Genomic DNA, 15,260 nt, shown 5'->3' on the forward strand with positions numbered 1-15,260 from the left:
CCACTGTTTAATTTTAGAACATTTTTACTACCTCCAAAAGAAACCCAGTACTCAACTAAATGTTGTGTCTGCTCTATATAAGGCCTTATGGTAAGTTTTGTGAAGGCAGTAAATCCTGGCCTCAAAGTTTATAATCCAGTAAAGAATAAAAGAACTACCTGTGTATTTTATGTATGTGACAAAATATACCACAAACCAAAATAAAGGATTTTGAATATTCAAACCTCTCAGATGGATCACAACTCTATAATACTCTTTCATTAAGTAGAAAAGTAATCTGAGACCCAGAGGCATCTCTGCCTGTAGTTATGTGGCACAGCCAGAGTGGTTTCTTGAAGAAGTCAGGTGAGATTGCTGTGTCTTGAAAAATTAGAGATAACTGAGGAGAACATGTCAGGTATAGGGAACAGTGTAAACGAAGCCTCAGGGTACCTTTAGGAAATAGTGAGTAGTTCATTTTGATTATTGGAGCAAAAGGTGCATGATATGGAGCAATATGAGATAAAACTGATTTTGGAAAGATGGTGAAAAGCTTTGAACTCCTTGAGTTACAAAAACTTGTATAATTTGGGTAGGTAGTAGGGAATGTCTAAAGGTTATTAAGTAGGAGAGTGGCATGGCTGGAGCTGGGCTTCAGGACGGTTCTTCTCAAACTATCAGTGATGGGAGATTATTTGTTTTGTTTTCATCCCAGTCTTTTCAAATTGATGCATTTACAAAATATAGTAAAAATGAATTACTAGGAAAATGAAGAGACCTGGGGGTCTCTATATTTTTTTAAGTTTATTTAATCTCTACACCCAACATGGGGCTCAAACTCATGACGCTGAGATCAAGAGTTGCTTGCTCCTTGGACTGAGCCAGCCAGGCACCCCTGCATTTTTTTTTTTTTTTTTATTACAGTCAACAAATGTAAAGTTTCACAATTGCTATGAGAGTTTCTGAATACTTGCAATTTCTCTATGTATCATGTTATGGATTTGTCACAACCATTCACAGAGCAGTATTGGTCTGTGGACCACACACCACACTGAGTAGCAGTACTTCAAAACAATCAGTTTGGCTGTTAGTGCACAGGCAGAACAATTGGAAGGTGATTGCTGAAGAGTTAATGAGTTAACAAGGACCTGGACAAGTTGATAGCAGTATGAATTAAATGGAAGATTTGGTTTTGATAGACATTTGGAAATGTATTTTTTTTAAGATTTTATTTATTTATTTGAGAGTGAGAGAAAGCATGAGCAGAGGGAGGGATGGAGGGAGAAGCAGGCTCCTTGCTCCCCAGGACCCTGGGATCATGCATGACTTGAGCAGAAGGCAGACGCTTGACTAACTGAGCCACCCAGGCACCCTTGACATTTGGAAATTTAAATGAAGGCAAATGAGATGATGTGGATTTGAGGGAGAGGAAACAATATTTACGTCAATTTTAGGGTTGAGTGGTAAAATGAGAGTGTCAAAAGTAGAAATAGAAACTAGTTTGGGGAGAAAGATACTAAATTAGATATTCAACGGAGATCCACATTATGGCATATTTTTATTAAGTAAACACACATACATACAAAGAAACATTGTTTGGTTCATAATCTAAATTTGTACTCTCGATCTGATCTCGAAACAGCACTTGTAACTTTTCTTTCATTGCAACAAGCTTTGAGTATATTATTACACAAACCCATAACCAAAACATGCCTAAGAAGATTTTATACTTGCATCTTTAGTCTAATTTGTTGTTGCAGTAACTGTTGCTGGGCTCTTGGCCAGGAAATTGTGACTCTAGGCAGGGGGAGGAGCTAGGGATAAAGTTCACCATCGCCAAAGAAACTCTATTCCAAATGGATTTGTGTGGAGCAACAGTGATATCCAATGACAAGTTAAATTAGACACAGAGGTGTTTTCTCCAACAGTCTCAGAGATACATGCTGTTGAGGGGCTTGGTTCAGACTAAAGCAGTCTTTTTGAAGTGAGGTTAAAGTTACACAGAAGCAAATTATACTAGGAGCTTAAAGAAGAATTTTGTTATGTGACTTCAAGAACTCATTGACTCAGATAGTTTCACACACTGCAGAACGGCAATCAGTGACAGATGAGGTAATGCTGCTTTGAATTACGATTTAAATCTCAAAACCACTAAGAGTTTGCTACTTACAAAATTCCAAATTTAGTAAATTGCATGTTCATGTGCCTTAAATATGAAGATATTAGATCCCTATTCTTAAAACACATAGTCTTACTTTTTATGGTTAATATGTGTATTTACTTGGATAGAATTTCTTTAAATTTCATGCCTTACTGTGGTAGGATATGATTGTAAAAGCTGTTATATTTTTCTCTGTCTAAATCTGCCTGGTTTTATAGTGCCAGGTTTTATGTGTTGTTTCCTAAAGATTGTTTCTCTTGTTAATGCTCAAATCTGTATCAAATGCCTTAATATGTAGGAATTTTTGGCTGATAATTGCATTTTAAGGTTGGATGCTTAGATCAGTCATGCTTTTGGAGACTTCGTGCTTTATTTAAAGTAAGTTTTGGAAAGTTAATTTCACAAATGTATTCAGTTTCTTTTGAAGTGGAGCTCTATAGTGGAGTGTGTTCCGCTGGTTAATAATTTAGAAAAGTGACACAAGTAAATTGGCATTGGCAAAGACAGAGTCAAGGCTCTGGGACCAACAGAAATTTTGGAACTCTCCAAGCAGATACGATCTTTTGTTTTAAATGTATGGTGGGACAGTGAGTCAGCCTTTTAACCGATAGAGTGCCTAATACTCTCTTTTGTTATAACAGGAAAGAATAGTGATTAGTTTGAGGCCAAGAGATTGTTTCTCTTGAAGACTGTATCCTGGAGACATGATATTTCTGGCCCCAGGCTGCCTCTCTCCTGAAGTCAGTGCACACTTTCAGCCTTTGGATGTTTATTATCTTTGTAAATCTTCGAATATGTATTATTGCAGTTCTCTATGATCCAGCTGTTCCCTTTTGTCATTATAGGTTTACTTAATGCACTTTAGATATTTGCACACAGATTAGATTTAGTTGCCTATTGCCCTTCCCTCCCATGTTTTATAGCAAAAATTAGGGAAAGAAGAGATGAGAAAACATATGTGAGATTTTTCTTGTTGTTTAGTAATAGGAATGAGAAGAGGAGACAGGAGTGATTGCTTCTTTCTTAAATTCAGGAATTGCTTCTGTGGATGAGGTTACTTATTTTGAATGAAAATGAAAAGAATATTTAGTTGAAGGCCTTCATAAGACATCTTATTTCCTTAAGTTAGGCATCTAAAGAGTCTTTGCTCACTCAGTCTAATCCCTGAAACAAAGTGGTATGGGCTTTATAGTAGGCTTTCAACAAATGTGTTGATTTAATAAGGTGACAAGTTAATCAGAGGGGAAGGAGTGCAATTTGATGGATATTTAGCAGTGATAATTTTGGCAAAAACAATAGATTTTCATAATCCAAACATATGTGATTCCAAGAGTTTCTATGGATAATACACCTAAGGTGCATTATAATCTTCATATCCTTAAAATAATGTGAAAAAGGAGTACAGGCTTAAACTTTCTTTTTGACCAAGAGAGAAACTGGCACGTTATCTTGCTGGGTCTGTTGATAGTTTCTTTCAACCTTTAGTACTGATTGATAGATATTAGCAAAGTCTGTTTTTTACCCTGTGATTTGAGCTGTGCGGAAAACCAGCTCACATCATTCTATCAGAAACAAAGCTGTTTCTTTTATCATATGATCCCAGCATATATCCCTCTCGGGTTGTATCACAAGAATCTTCCCAGTCATTCCTGCCTGAATTCCCATAGAATATTTTAGGCATGTCAGCTGTTTGGGCTCTGATCAAGGATTTGATCCAGTTGGCCTCTAGCCTGAATTGAGAGTGTGTTTGAAAAACATAATCTTCAGTGGCAACATTTGGTTTCCAGAGTTAGAACCATTGCTTTGTGTCTTACCCCTCTTGGCCTTCAGAAGGCTTTACGTAACTGAGAAAAGGTTTGATAGTAAAAGTAGATGCTTTTATCAGTAAAAGGAGGGTGAAATTTGATGAAGTGGTAGAAAGATCATGGTGACATATTTGGGTTTGTGGGTGTTTAAAAAGATTTGGGTGGGTGTCACTTACCTTATAGTTCTTGTGTCTTTCAGCTATGCATTAGGCTTCTCTCTCCCTCCCATCCATTAAAAAGGACCTATATTAGGGCAACTTAAAATAGGAGACCAAAAGGTCTAATTAAGGGAAAAAGAAGTCCCAAGAAAAGGGAAGAAAAAAACATCTATCTGCATAGGAAGCCAAAAATCCTAAGAACTGTTCCTACAGTAATTTGAGGGTAAGAAGAATTATAAATATAAATATATGTAATATAAAACATAGTCCACCGTTAGTCGGTGGCAAAGCTAATACACAAGACTCAGTATTACCTGGATTCTAAACATTGACTTTCATATATAGGTCATCTGTACTTAGTAGATAAACTGGTTAAAGCATAATTGATGTACATAATCCCATTAGAAAAATAAAGTGTTAATCTACAGTATTACAGAGATAAGGAGCTAAATACCAATACTGGCATTAATTCTCAGGATTTAGTTCTCAGGAACTAAGGGTTTTATAGAGCTAATCTAGTGTGCATAACACACTAAGATAAGTAGTGACTTTCATATTTTTCAGAAGATTAATCATTCTTAATTTAAGGGTCTATTGATTTTAAGTCCTTGATTAAAATATTTCTAAGCAAATACTTGATTTTTGGTCTGCATTTAAAATTGGTGCATACATTCTGAGATGAGAGGAAAAGTTTTCTGTTAAAAAATTTTTTTTTAAGATTTTATTTATTTATTTGACAGAGATCACAAGTAGGCGAGAGGCAGACAGAGAAAGAGAGAGAGGGAAGCAGGCTCCCTGCTGAGCAGAGAGCCCGATGCGGGGCTCGATCCCAGGACCCTGAGATCATGACCTGAGCCGAAGGCAGCGGCTTAACCCACTGAGCCACCCAGGCGCCCCTTCTGTTAAAATTTGAAATAAAAAAAAAAAAAATTGAAATAGTAAATGAGTTGCTGAAGAGTCATTACCCAGATTAGTGGTTCCCAAACTCCTCAGTATTCCATCAGTTAAAACGTAGAACATTCATCCCTTCGTGTACTGTTGTCCTTATTTATATATAGTAGAAAACATATACAAATTAGGCATATTTAAATGATGAAATAAGTATCAGTAAAAGTTCTGATGTCTTCTTTTTGTACCCAGTGATATATTCTGCATCTATTGGTATAGTCACTCCTCTTTGGAGATTAGTGACCTACATCATGAATAGGAGCCCAGCTCAGGCATCCTATTTTTTAAAGAAGTTTTCTAGGTGACCTGTAGCATTCTCATTTCTCATAGTTACTTCTAAAATGAAGGCAAAGAAAAGGTTTGGTAATAAGAGGATAAACCATTCAATAATTCTGGCTGTTGAGCTGAAGATGAGTTGGAAAGGATGTGTGTGAGTGTGTTTTTAAGAGAGGGGTGAGGGGGCAGAGGGAGAGGTTAGGAGGGAGAGAGAATCCCAAGCATGCTCCATGTCCAGCACAGACCCTAATGTGGGACTTGATTTCATGACGCTGAGATCATGACCTGAGACGAAATCAAAAGAGTTGGTCACTTAACTGACTAAGACACCCAGGTACCCCAAAAGGATACTTTTGTTTTCAGAGATGATTAAAACTTAGCCCAAAACATCATCATTTGATGATTTACCATTCTGTTACACATTTAGTTTTCCCTGAATGTATAATGTATCTTCAAAAGTGATCTTTCTGAAATTTGAATCTGATTATTTCATTTCTTCAAAATCTGATAATTTGTCCTTGCTTGCACAATAAAATCCAGACTCTAATGTGGCATACAGAGTCTTCATGATTTTAACTCCTACTAACCATTTTAGCTCCATAGCTTTTATTGCCCCTTCTCCCTACCCCTGCCTTCTGGAAAACCTCCTTTTGCAGAAACAATCAGAAAATCAAAACCAAAGAAAACTCCTCAGCTCCAGCTGTGGTAAATGTTTTATAGTTCACTGTAAACCTTGTCCTTGCTTGGTTATTCTGCCTGGATTGCCTTTGTCGCTTTGTCCAATTGGAACACTTCTACTGATTGCTTAAGATTCAGCTCATACATCTCTTCTAGTCTCTAAGGAAGTGGTATTCTTGCCTCTGTCTTATTTTGTAGCATTTATTGAGTTGTTAAAATTATTCGTGTGTGTGTGTGTCTCTCCTACTAGACTGAATTCCTCAAGGACAGAGATTGTAAATGAAAATAGAAGTTCCATAGCTGGTGCTCTTGTTCATTCACTGCTGTATCATGTACCTTGTTTGGGACATAGTAAGCATTCAGTGTTTGAACAAATCCGTTTATGTTTATGTGTTTAGTATCTGGCATGTTCTAGGCTTTAAATGAACACTGTTTAAATAAATTATAAATGAATGAATATATTATAAAACCTCAAAAATAAGCTTGTCTTGGGGCTCAGACTTAGAAAAAGAGAGCTGATTCTCTGAAGTCTTTAGTACATGGCACAGTAAGAAAATACATATATTTCCATATAATATCTGATTTCATTTATAAGAAGGACTTGAAGAATTCTAGTTATGAATTTCTTTTAAGATTAAAAAAAATTTTATTTATTTGTCAGACACAAGCAGAGGGAACAGCAGCCGGAACAGGCAGAGAGAGAAGCAGGCTCCTTGCTGAGCAAGGAGCTTGATGCAGGACTCTATCCCAGGACCCTGGAATCATGACCTGAGCTTAATGACTGAGCCACCCAGACATTCCTTTTTTTAAAAATTTCATTTATTTATTTGAGAAGGAGAGAAAGGGCACAAATAGGAAGAGGGGCAAAGGGAGAGGGAGAAGCAGACTCACTGCTGAGCAGGGAGCCAGAGCCCTGATGCGGGAGTGGGGGCTCCATCCCAGGATCCTGAGATCATGACCTGAGCCGAAGGCAGATACATAACCAACTGAGCCACCCGGGTGCTCCTGTTATGAATCTTAATATTGGTATTTAAATGAAAAAAATCTAGAAAGATAACCAAATAATTACATTAAACTTAAGAATTTTGTGGAGGATTTGCTTCAGTGTTAATTGAGAGACCATTTTTTGCTTCTTTTTTTAGGGTGTTTGTGAACCGAAGTTTAGCGATGGAAAAAATAAAGTGTTTCGGTTTTGATATGGATTATACACTTGCTGGTGAGTAGCACTTTTTGACTGCTTAAAAACTGCTTTAAGTATAACACAGTGAGTCTACAGGAGGCAATTCAGTAAACATTTATTTAATCTTATACTTAGCTACTAGAAGCTCTTGTTATCAAAGCTCCTTCCATTGATATTTATGAATATTGAGATTACCAGATATCCTTGAGATTTACATAAGATGAGTAAGTGGAACAAGTGCTAAATTATTTTAGGTCCCTAGTAAGAAATAGTATGATGAAATTATACATTAATGTGTATATCAGGGCACTTTTGGCTTTACTCTTTAAAACTGTTCTTCAATGATGGAGTTTTGTATCTTTTGTTCTACCCAAGGAAAACTATTTTTTTTTTCCAAAGGAAAACTTTTTTATCAGTTAAAAATTTTAATGTTATTCTTAAGACAAATGGAAAATGTGTTTATTTCCATTGAAATGATTACAAATACACTATGTAAAGACTTTTTAAAAATTAGAGCTATTTGCTTTGTTCATTATCAGATAGACTTTAAACACAACGCATACTGTTTTTCCCTTTCTGTCTCTGAGATATATTTGAAATCATCAATGGGTTAGCTAATATTTGCAAGATCTTTTCAGAACTTACGAAGTTTTTATTAAAAATTCCTTGATTTTGATGTGAAAATGTCACTTAAGTAGTAGAGATGAAGGACTGAGTTGAGTGCATGTGTATATATGTATGTGCATGCATGTGTGTATTGTCATGACACTTGAAAAAGAATCTTTCAGAAATTTTCTCTAAAAAAATACTGTCTTTACACAAAAATGTTAAAATGTATAAATTTACTTATGTTTAGAAATCTCTTATAACAATATTAGAAAACTGAGACCATCTCAAATTAGATCTCAATTTGATGTTCAATTTAGGCTAATATAATAATATGCATTATAACATATAAATGTATGTAAATATGTATTATAATAGAATAATGCAAAAATGAACACATGCAGTTTATAGGTCATTGTCACATAGTTGTGGCCATGCCATGTACCAAACAAGTTATATATTAAAAATCTACACTGACTTGGTTTACATTTCCCTTTCTTCCCTCCGTACCCATTGTTGTTTATTTCATTTTCTATTGCCTTAAAGTTGTTTTTGCTGCATTTTTATTCTTACATATTTTTCTAATTGGACAGCCACTTTTAGGACCACTTCTCAGAAAGGAACTTGGAAGTACTGTACTTTCTCAGGGTAGATCTTTCCAGATTGGGAGAAAATCCTACAGTCTCTCTCATTTGTAGAATTTTACCTCTCCAGTGAAAGGAATGGTAAGATAATCAGCTGAAAGAGATACTACCTAAAGCAGAAATAGAAGTTAATGGGAAGAATAAGTTAATGGGAAGAAAAATAACCCCTTATTAAGACAATCTCATTGTATTGAGGTAGTTGTTAGTATTTACTGAAAACCTGTGGTGTTCAGGCACATTTTGTTACTGAGCATTGAGATAACTACATGTTCCTGCAGAACAATGAAAAAATGAGTTCTCTTGTTTAATGAGAAACTCACTGAAAAAAGTCTCTAAACTTTAAAGATACCTTATGATTGCTTCTTTTCACTTGTTTTTTAAATCCCACTTCATATTTTAATACTTATTACTCTTAGTGAAGATACTAATATACTTTGCTTATATATAAATATAATTATTAACATTTATTAAGTGCTTATTATGTGCAAAGGAAGTCCTGTTCTAATAATAGATTATCTCACTTAAAACATGGATTATCTCATTTATGCTACTTATTTAATATTTACAAAAACTCTGTGAAACAGATATTATTGTGGTCTTCGTTTTACAGATGATGCTAGGACACTAAGAACTTTGTCCACGGGTGTTTAACTTTGATGTAGCTGAACTGAGATTCAAATCTAAGTATACATTTATATGTGTATGTGAGTATATGCACACCTGTATATATTTTATATATATGATATATATATTGAGATTATACCACAATATAAACTGTCATTGTTCAAAATGATAATTTAAACTTACCATAATATATATAATTATGGTAATATTTATAAATATGGTATTATAAATATATAATATTTATAATTCTGGTAATATGGTAATATATAATATATATTATTATGGTAAGTTTAAATTATCATTTTGAACAGTGACAGTTTATAGTGTGGTATAATTTCAAAGTACTGAGCTCCCTTCCTTAAACAACCAACCAGGACTTAAGCACTCAAAAGGGTAATGCCCTTTAAAGGAGTCCCCCTTGAGAGACTATACATTATTTCCACAAATAGTGTTGGATGAAAAACATTGTTAGTCCTCTTATGGTACTACTTTCACTTTATAAAGCACATAGGGAAACAAGTTTATTGGCTTATACTCTCTCCTGTTTCCCAGAATAGTATTCATTAAATTTATCTGAGAATAACTTTTGTTATTTAAAAAACAAACCACACCCATGAAGTGCTAAGGACTTTTCATCAGAAAATGTGCCGTGAAGTACAGAGACAAGATTAAAAAGTGTTTTTTGAAAGCTTTGAGTATTTGGAATAACCATCCCTGGAATAAATGTAATAGCTTCACAGGATAAGTTCTTGGAAAGAGTCTGTATTTGTTCTGAAGCCTCATGTGAGACATTGTCTTCTCTGCAGTCATGACACCTTGGTACATCATTTCCTGATAGCAATTTATAATTTATTTTTAATAAACATATAATGTGTTTTTATCCCCAGGGGTTCAGGTCTGTGAATCACCAGATCTACACACTTCACAGCACTCACCATAGCACATACCCTCCCCAATGTCTATAACCCCACCCCCCTCTCCCGACCCCCCTTCCCCCAGCAACCCTCAGTTTGTTTTCGGAGATTGAGTCACTTATGGTTTGTCTCCCTCCCAATCCCATCTTGTTTCATTTATTCTTTTCCTACCTCCCAAACCCCCCATCTTGCATCTCCACTTCCTCATATCAGGGAGATCATATGATAGTTGTCTTTCTCCAATTGACTTATTTCGCTGATAGCAATTTATATATCATTTGCAGCTTTTGTTTGCTTGCCTGTCTCCACATTGGCCTGTGAGTTCTTCAAGGGCAAGGGCTTTCTTTTTCACTTTTATATCCTATGTGTTGCCTAAAGCATGGCATGTAGTAGGTGCTCAGTATATATATATTGAATGAACAGTTTGGGTACCTAAGTTTTAATAAATCAGTGTAAGAATCACTATACTTTATTAAAATAAAAACTTAGATGAATTAGTTAAAAACTGTAAGAAGAATAAAGACTTTAATGTGAGACCTGAAACCATAAAAATCTTAGAAGAGAGCAGAGGTGGGACGCCTGGGTGGCTCAGTTGGTTAAGCAGCTGCCTTCGGCTCAGGTCATGATCCCAGTGTCCTGGGATCGAGTCCCACATCGGGCTCCTTGCTCAGCAGGGAGTCTGCTTCTCCCTCTGCCTCTGCCTGCCATTCTGTCTGCCTGTGCTTGCTCTCTGCCCCCCCCTCTGATAGATAAATAAAATCTTAAAAAAAAAAAAAAAAAGAAGAGAGCAGAGGCAATAGTTTCTTTGACATCAGGCATAACAACTTTTTTCTAGATAGGTCCCCTGAGGCAAGGGAAACAAAAGCAAATAAACTATAGAAACTACATGAAGATAAACTTACACACAGGGGAGAAAACAGTCAACAAAAGTAGAAGACAATCTACTAAGTGGGAGAAGGTATTTTCAAATGACATCTGAGAAAGGGTTAGTATCTAAAATACATGAAGAATTTCTGAAACTCAACAATCTTATTAAAAATGGGGAGAACAGCCATTTCTCCAAAGTAGAAAAAAGATGGCCAGCAGACACTTGAAAACACTTGAAAAGATACTCAACATCACTCATCATCAAGGAAATGCAAATCAAACTACTATGAGATATCACTTCATGCCTGTCAGAATGGCTAAAATCAAAAACACAGACACAACAGGTGTTGGCGAGAATGTGGAGAAAAAGGATCCCTTGTGCATTGTTGGGGTCAATGCAGACTGGTGCAGGCAGTGTAGAAAACAGTATGGAGCTTTCTCAAAAAATTAAAAATAGAATCAACCAATGATCTAGGAATTGCATTACTGGGTATTTACCCAAAGACTACAAAAACACTAATTCAAAGGGATACTTGGCGCCCCTGTGTTTATAGCAGCATTATTTATGATAGCCAAATTAGAGAAGCAGCCTGACTGTCCATTGATCGATGATTAGATAAAGAATATGTGATACAGGGCGCCTGGGTGGCTCAGTGGGTTGAGCTGCTGCCTTCGGCTCAGGTCATGATCTCAGAGTCCTGGGATCGAGTCCCGCGTCGGGCTCTCTGCTCGGCGGAGAGTCTGCTTCCCTCTCTCTCTATCTGCCTGCCTCTCCATCTGCTTGTGATTTCTCTCTGTCAAATAAATAAATAAAATCTTTAAAAAAAAAAAAAAAAAGAATATGTGATACACATACATACACACAATGGAATATTATTCAGTCATAAAAAAGAATGAAATCTTGCCATTTGCAGTGAAAGGGTGGAGCTTGAGAGTACGATGCTAAGTGAAATAAGTCAGTCAGAAAAAGACAGATACCATATGATTTCACTTATGTGGAATTTAAGAAACAAATGAGCAAAGGGGAAAAAAAGGAGAAAGAGAGAGAAACCAAAAAACAGACTCTTAACTATAGAGAACAGACTGCCGGTTACCAGAGGGGAGGTGGGTGAAGGAATGTAAAATAGGGAGTGGGGGTTCAGGATTACACTTATTGTGATGAGCATCAGGTCATGAAAAACTTAAAAATTAATTAAAAACTATTTAAAAAAAGAATCGCTGTATTTGACTTTAGCTTGTATAAAATATGCACTGTTCAAGTGAAATACTTCAAAATATGAACTTATTTTTAAAATTTTAATAAACATTATTGAGGGGTAAGTTACATACAATAAAACATGCATTTTAAGTACATAGTTGGACAAAATGTATACACGTGTGTAATTACCACCACAATTAAGATAAGAAATATCTGGGGTGCCTGGGTGGCTCAGTGGGTTAAGCCTCTGCCTTCAGCTCAGGTCATGATCTCAGAATCCTGAGATCAAGCTCCACATCGGGCTCTCTGCTAGGCAGGGAGCCTGCCTCCCTCATGCCTCCCCTCCTCTCCCCCGCCCCCCTGCCCCATCTCTGCTTTGCTTGTGATCTCTCTCTGTCTCTGTCAAATAAATAAATAAAATCTTAAAAAAAAAAAAAGATAAGGAATATTTCCATCACTCCAAAAAGTTCCCTCATTGCCTCTTTGAAGTCCGTTCTCCCTTTTACTCCACCTTTGCCTCAGGGCTTTTTGTCACTGTGGATTAGTATAGTATGCCCTTTTCAGAATTTCATATAAATGGAATCATCCAGTATGTACTCTTGTGTTTGGCCTCTTTTGCTCAGCGTAATGTTTTTGTGATTCGTTGATGTTGTTCCGTCTGTCAGTAAATAGTTCATTCACTTTTTTTTTTTATCCCTAACATTTTTAAACTATAAAAGGTTATGAAATAATTTTAGACCTATGGAAGAGCTGCAAAAATAATATTTGGCCTCTATTCTCTTCTAATGGTGACCTTGTACCTGACTGTAGTTGACCACAGTACAATTATAAGAACTAAGAAATTAACATTCGTGTAGAACTACTAACTTAACTACAGATGTTATTTAGTTTTTACAAATTTTCCCACTAAAGTTCTTAATTCCAGTCTAGGATCCCACATTGCATTTAGTTGTCATATTTCCTTAGTGTCTTCTGTAACAGTCATGTCTTTTCATTGCTTTGACACTTTTGAAGAGTACTAGTTAGATATTTTTGTAAACTCTTCCACAATGTGGATTTGTCTGACACTTTTTCACATGATTGAAGTTTTATGCATATTTGTGAAGAGCACCACAAAGATGGTATACTCTTCTCAGAGCATAATACCAGAGGTACATAATGTTGGTAAGTCTTATTACTAGTGATGTTAACTGGTCAGCATTATACAATTATCACATTTTTCTTTATACTTTTTATGGAGGGGAAGTCAAGCAGTAGTCCATTGTATGGGTACAGGTTTTTCTTCGCCGCTATCTAAAAGTAAAGCGTTCCTATGAAACTGTTTGTGAGCTGAAATGTCATAAAGCAAAGAAATAATTACCATTAATTTATATGGAAAAACTTCTGGGGATTTTTAGACTGCCCCTCCCCCTCTTTCTTAGGGTTTTCTGATGCCTTGAAACCCATCTTGCTAATGGATACACAAAATAAGTTGAGGTAAAGCACAGTTGGTTACAGACATAATTTAGAGCCCTGATGGCTTGATGCTGAGATGTTGAGTGTAAGTTCTGGGGAAGGAGTGTGGCAGAGCCACTCTTGGTACTTGTGGTGCGTACTGCCTTTATAAGGGCTGCTTACAAAACAAATGCTGAATGCCATTTTTGCTTTTCATCTTTTTTCATAAAAGCAAAAATCCTTTATTTCAGTTAGCAAAAACAAGTACTCATGTAGGTCTTTCATCAGTTAAGTGGTATAACTTGAACTTTCAAAAAGGGGGGGGATGCTCTTTATATCACAGTTTGTTTATGCATTTATCTGTTGATAGATGTTTGAGTTGTTTCCCTTTAGGACTATTATGAATAAAACTGCTATGAACATTGGTCTACGTATTACTTACAAGTCTTTTTGTGGATGTATGTTTTTGTTTCTCTTGAGTAAATACTTAGGAGTACAATTGCAAGATTTTATATTTACCTTACAGGAGATAGACAAATGGTTTTTCAAAGTACTGATAACATTTTAAAGTCCTACCCACCAAACATAAGAATTGTACTTGATCCAATCCTCACCTATGCTTGATAGCATCAATCCTTTGAATTTTAGTCATTTTAGTAAATGTGTAGTGTTATTGTGATTTTTTTTTTGTACTTCCCTCATAACTAGTGATGTTGAAAATCTTCATGTGGTTATTGGCTATTTATATTTCTTTTGTGGAATGCCTGTTCAAATGCCCTTGTTTATTGGCTTGTGTTTTTATTGTTGAGTTGTAGAAGTTCTTTATGTATTCTGAGTACTGGTCCTTTGTCAGATACATGTCTTGTGAATCTGTTGATCAATATGTGTTGGTCTGTATGTTGACATTCTCTTTCATTGGTCAAACTGAATATCACATGGTCTTGATTGATTATTGTAGGTTTCTGTTAATCTTTAAGTCAGGTAGTATAAGTCCTTTATTATTTTTTTATAATTGTCTTAATATTCTGTGTCCTTTACATTTCTATATAAATTTTTAAATCAGCTTATTAAATTTTCAAAAATGCCTCCTGGGATTTTGATTAGGATTGCCTTGATTTCTAGATCAATTTGTAGCGAATTCACATTTTTGCTACATTGAGTCTTCCAGTCTGGGAACATAAAACATTGGGCCATTTACCTGATCTTCTTTAGAATTTCTTAGTGTTTTGTTATTTTTGGTGTAAAGATCTTATATATATTTTGTTTACATTTATCTTTTAATTATTTCCTAATTTTTATGTAGTTGTAAATGCTGTTTGGAATTGCATTTTCTATTTTATTGCTAGCATTTAGAAATAACAGCTCATTTTTGTGGATTCTTGAATCCTGTGAATTTCTAAAATTCGCTTATTCATTCTAGTAGCTCTTTTAGAGACTTACTAGAATTTTGTATGTATGTGATCAGATCATCTGCAAATCACTTTTTTCTTTTCAATCTATAGATCCTTTTTTTCCCAATTTGTATATCTTTTTTTTTTTTTAAGATTTTTATTTATTTGACAGACAGATATCACAAGTAGGCAGAGAGGCAGGCAGAGAGAGAGGAGGAAGTAGGCTCCCGGCTGAGCAGAGAGTCTGATGTGGGACTCGATCCCAGGACCCTGGGATCACGACCCGAGCCGAAGGCAGAGGCTTTAACCCATTGAGCCACCCAGGCGCCCCTCCAATTTGTATATCTTTATATCTTGTTAGAAAAAACATTTTTTTCTTTTTGCCTTATTGCAGTAA

The 15,260-nt window shown here is 35.6% G+C and overlaps 1 protein-coding gene across 2 annotated transcripts in view; it reads left to right on the forward strand.

Moving 5' to 3' along the window:
• Positions 1-15,260, forward strand: part of NT5C2 (5'-nucleotidase, cytosolic II) — a 91,006-nt gene that overhangs the window by 38,071 nt on the left and 37,675 nt on the right. For both annotated transcript variants that reach the window (XM_059169044.1, XM_059169045.1), the window contains exon 3: positions 7,148-7,221. In XM_059169044.1, coding sequence (XP_059025027.1) covers positions 7,148-7,221 — 74 coding nt within the window. The remainder of the gene's footprint in view (positions 1-7,147; positions 7,222-15,260) is intronic.

The sequence above is a fragment of the Mustela lutreola genome, chromosome 4 (assembly GCF_030435805.1).
Source record: "Mustela lutreola isolate mMusLut2 chromosome 4, mMusLut2.pri, whole genome shotgun sequence".
NCBI classification, from domain to species: Eukaryota; Metazoa; Chordata; class Mammalia; order Carnivora; family Mustelidae; genus Mustela; species Mustela lutreola.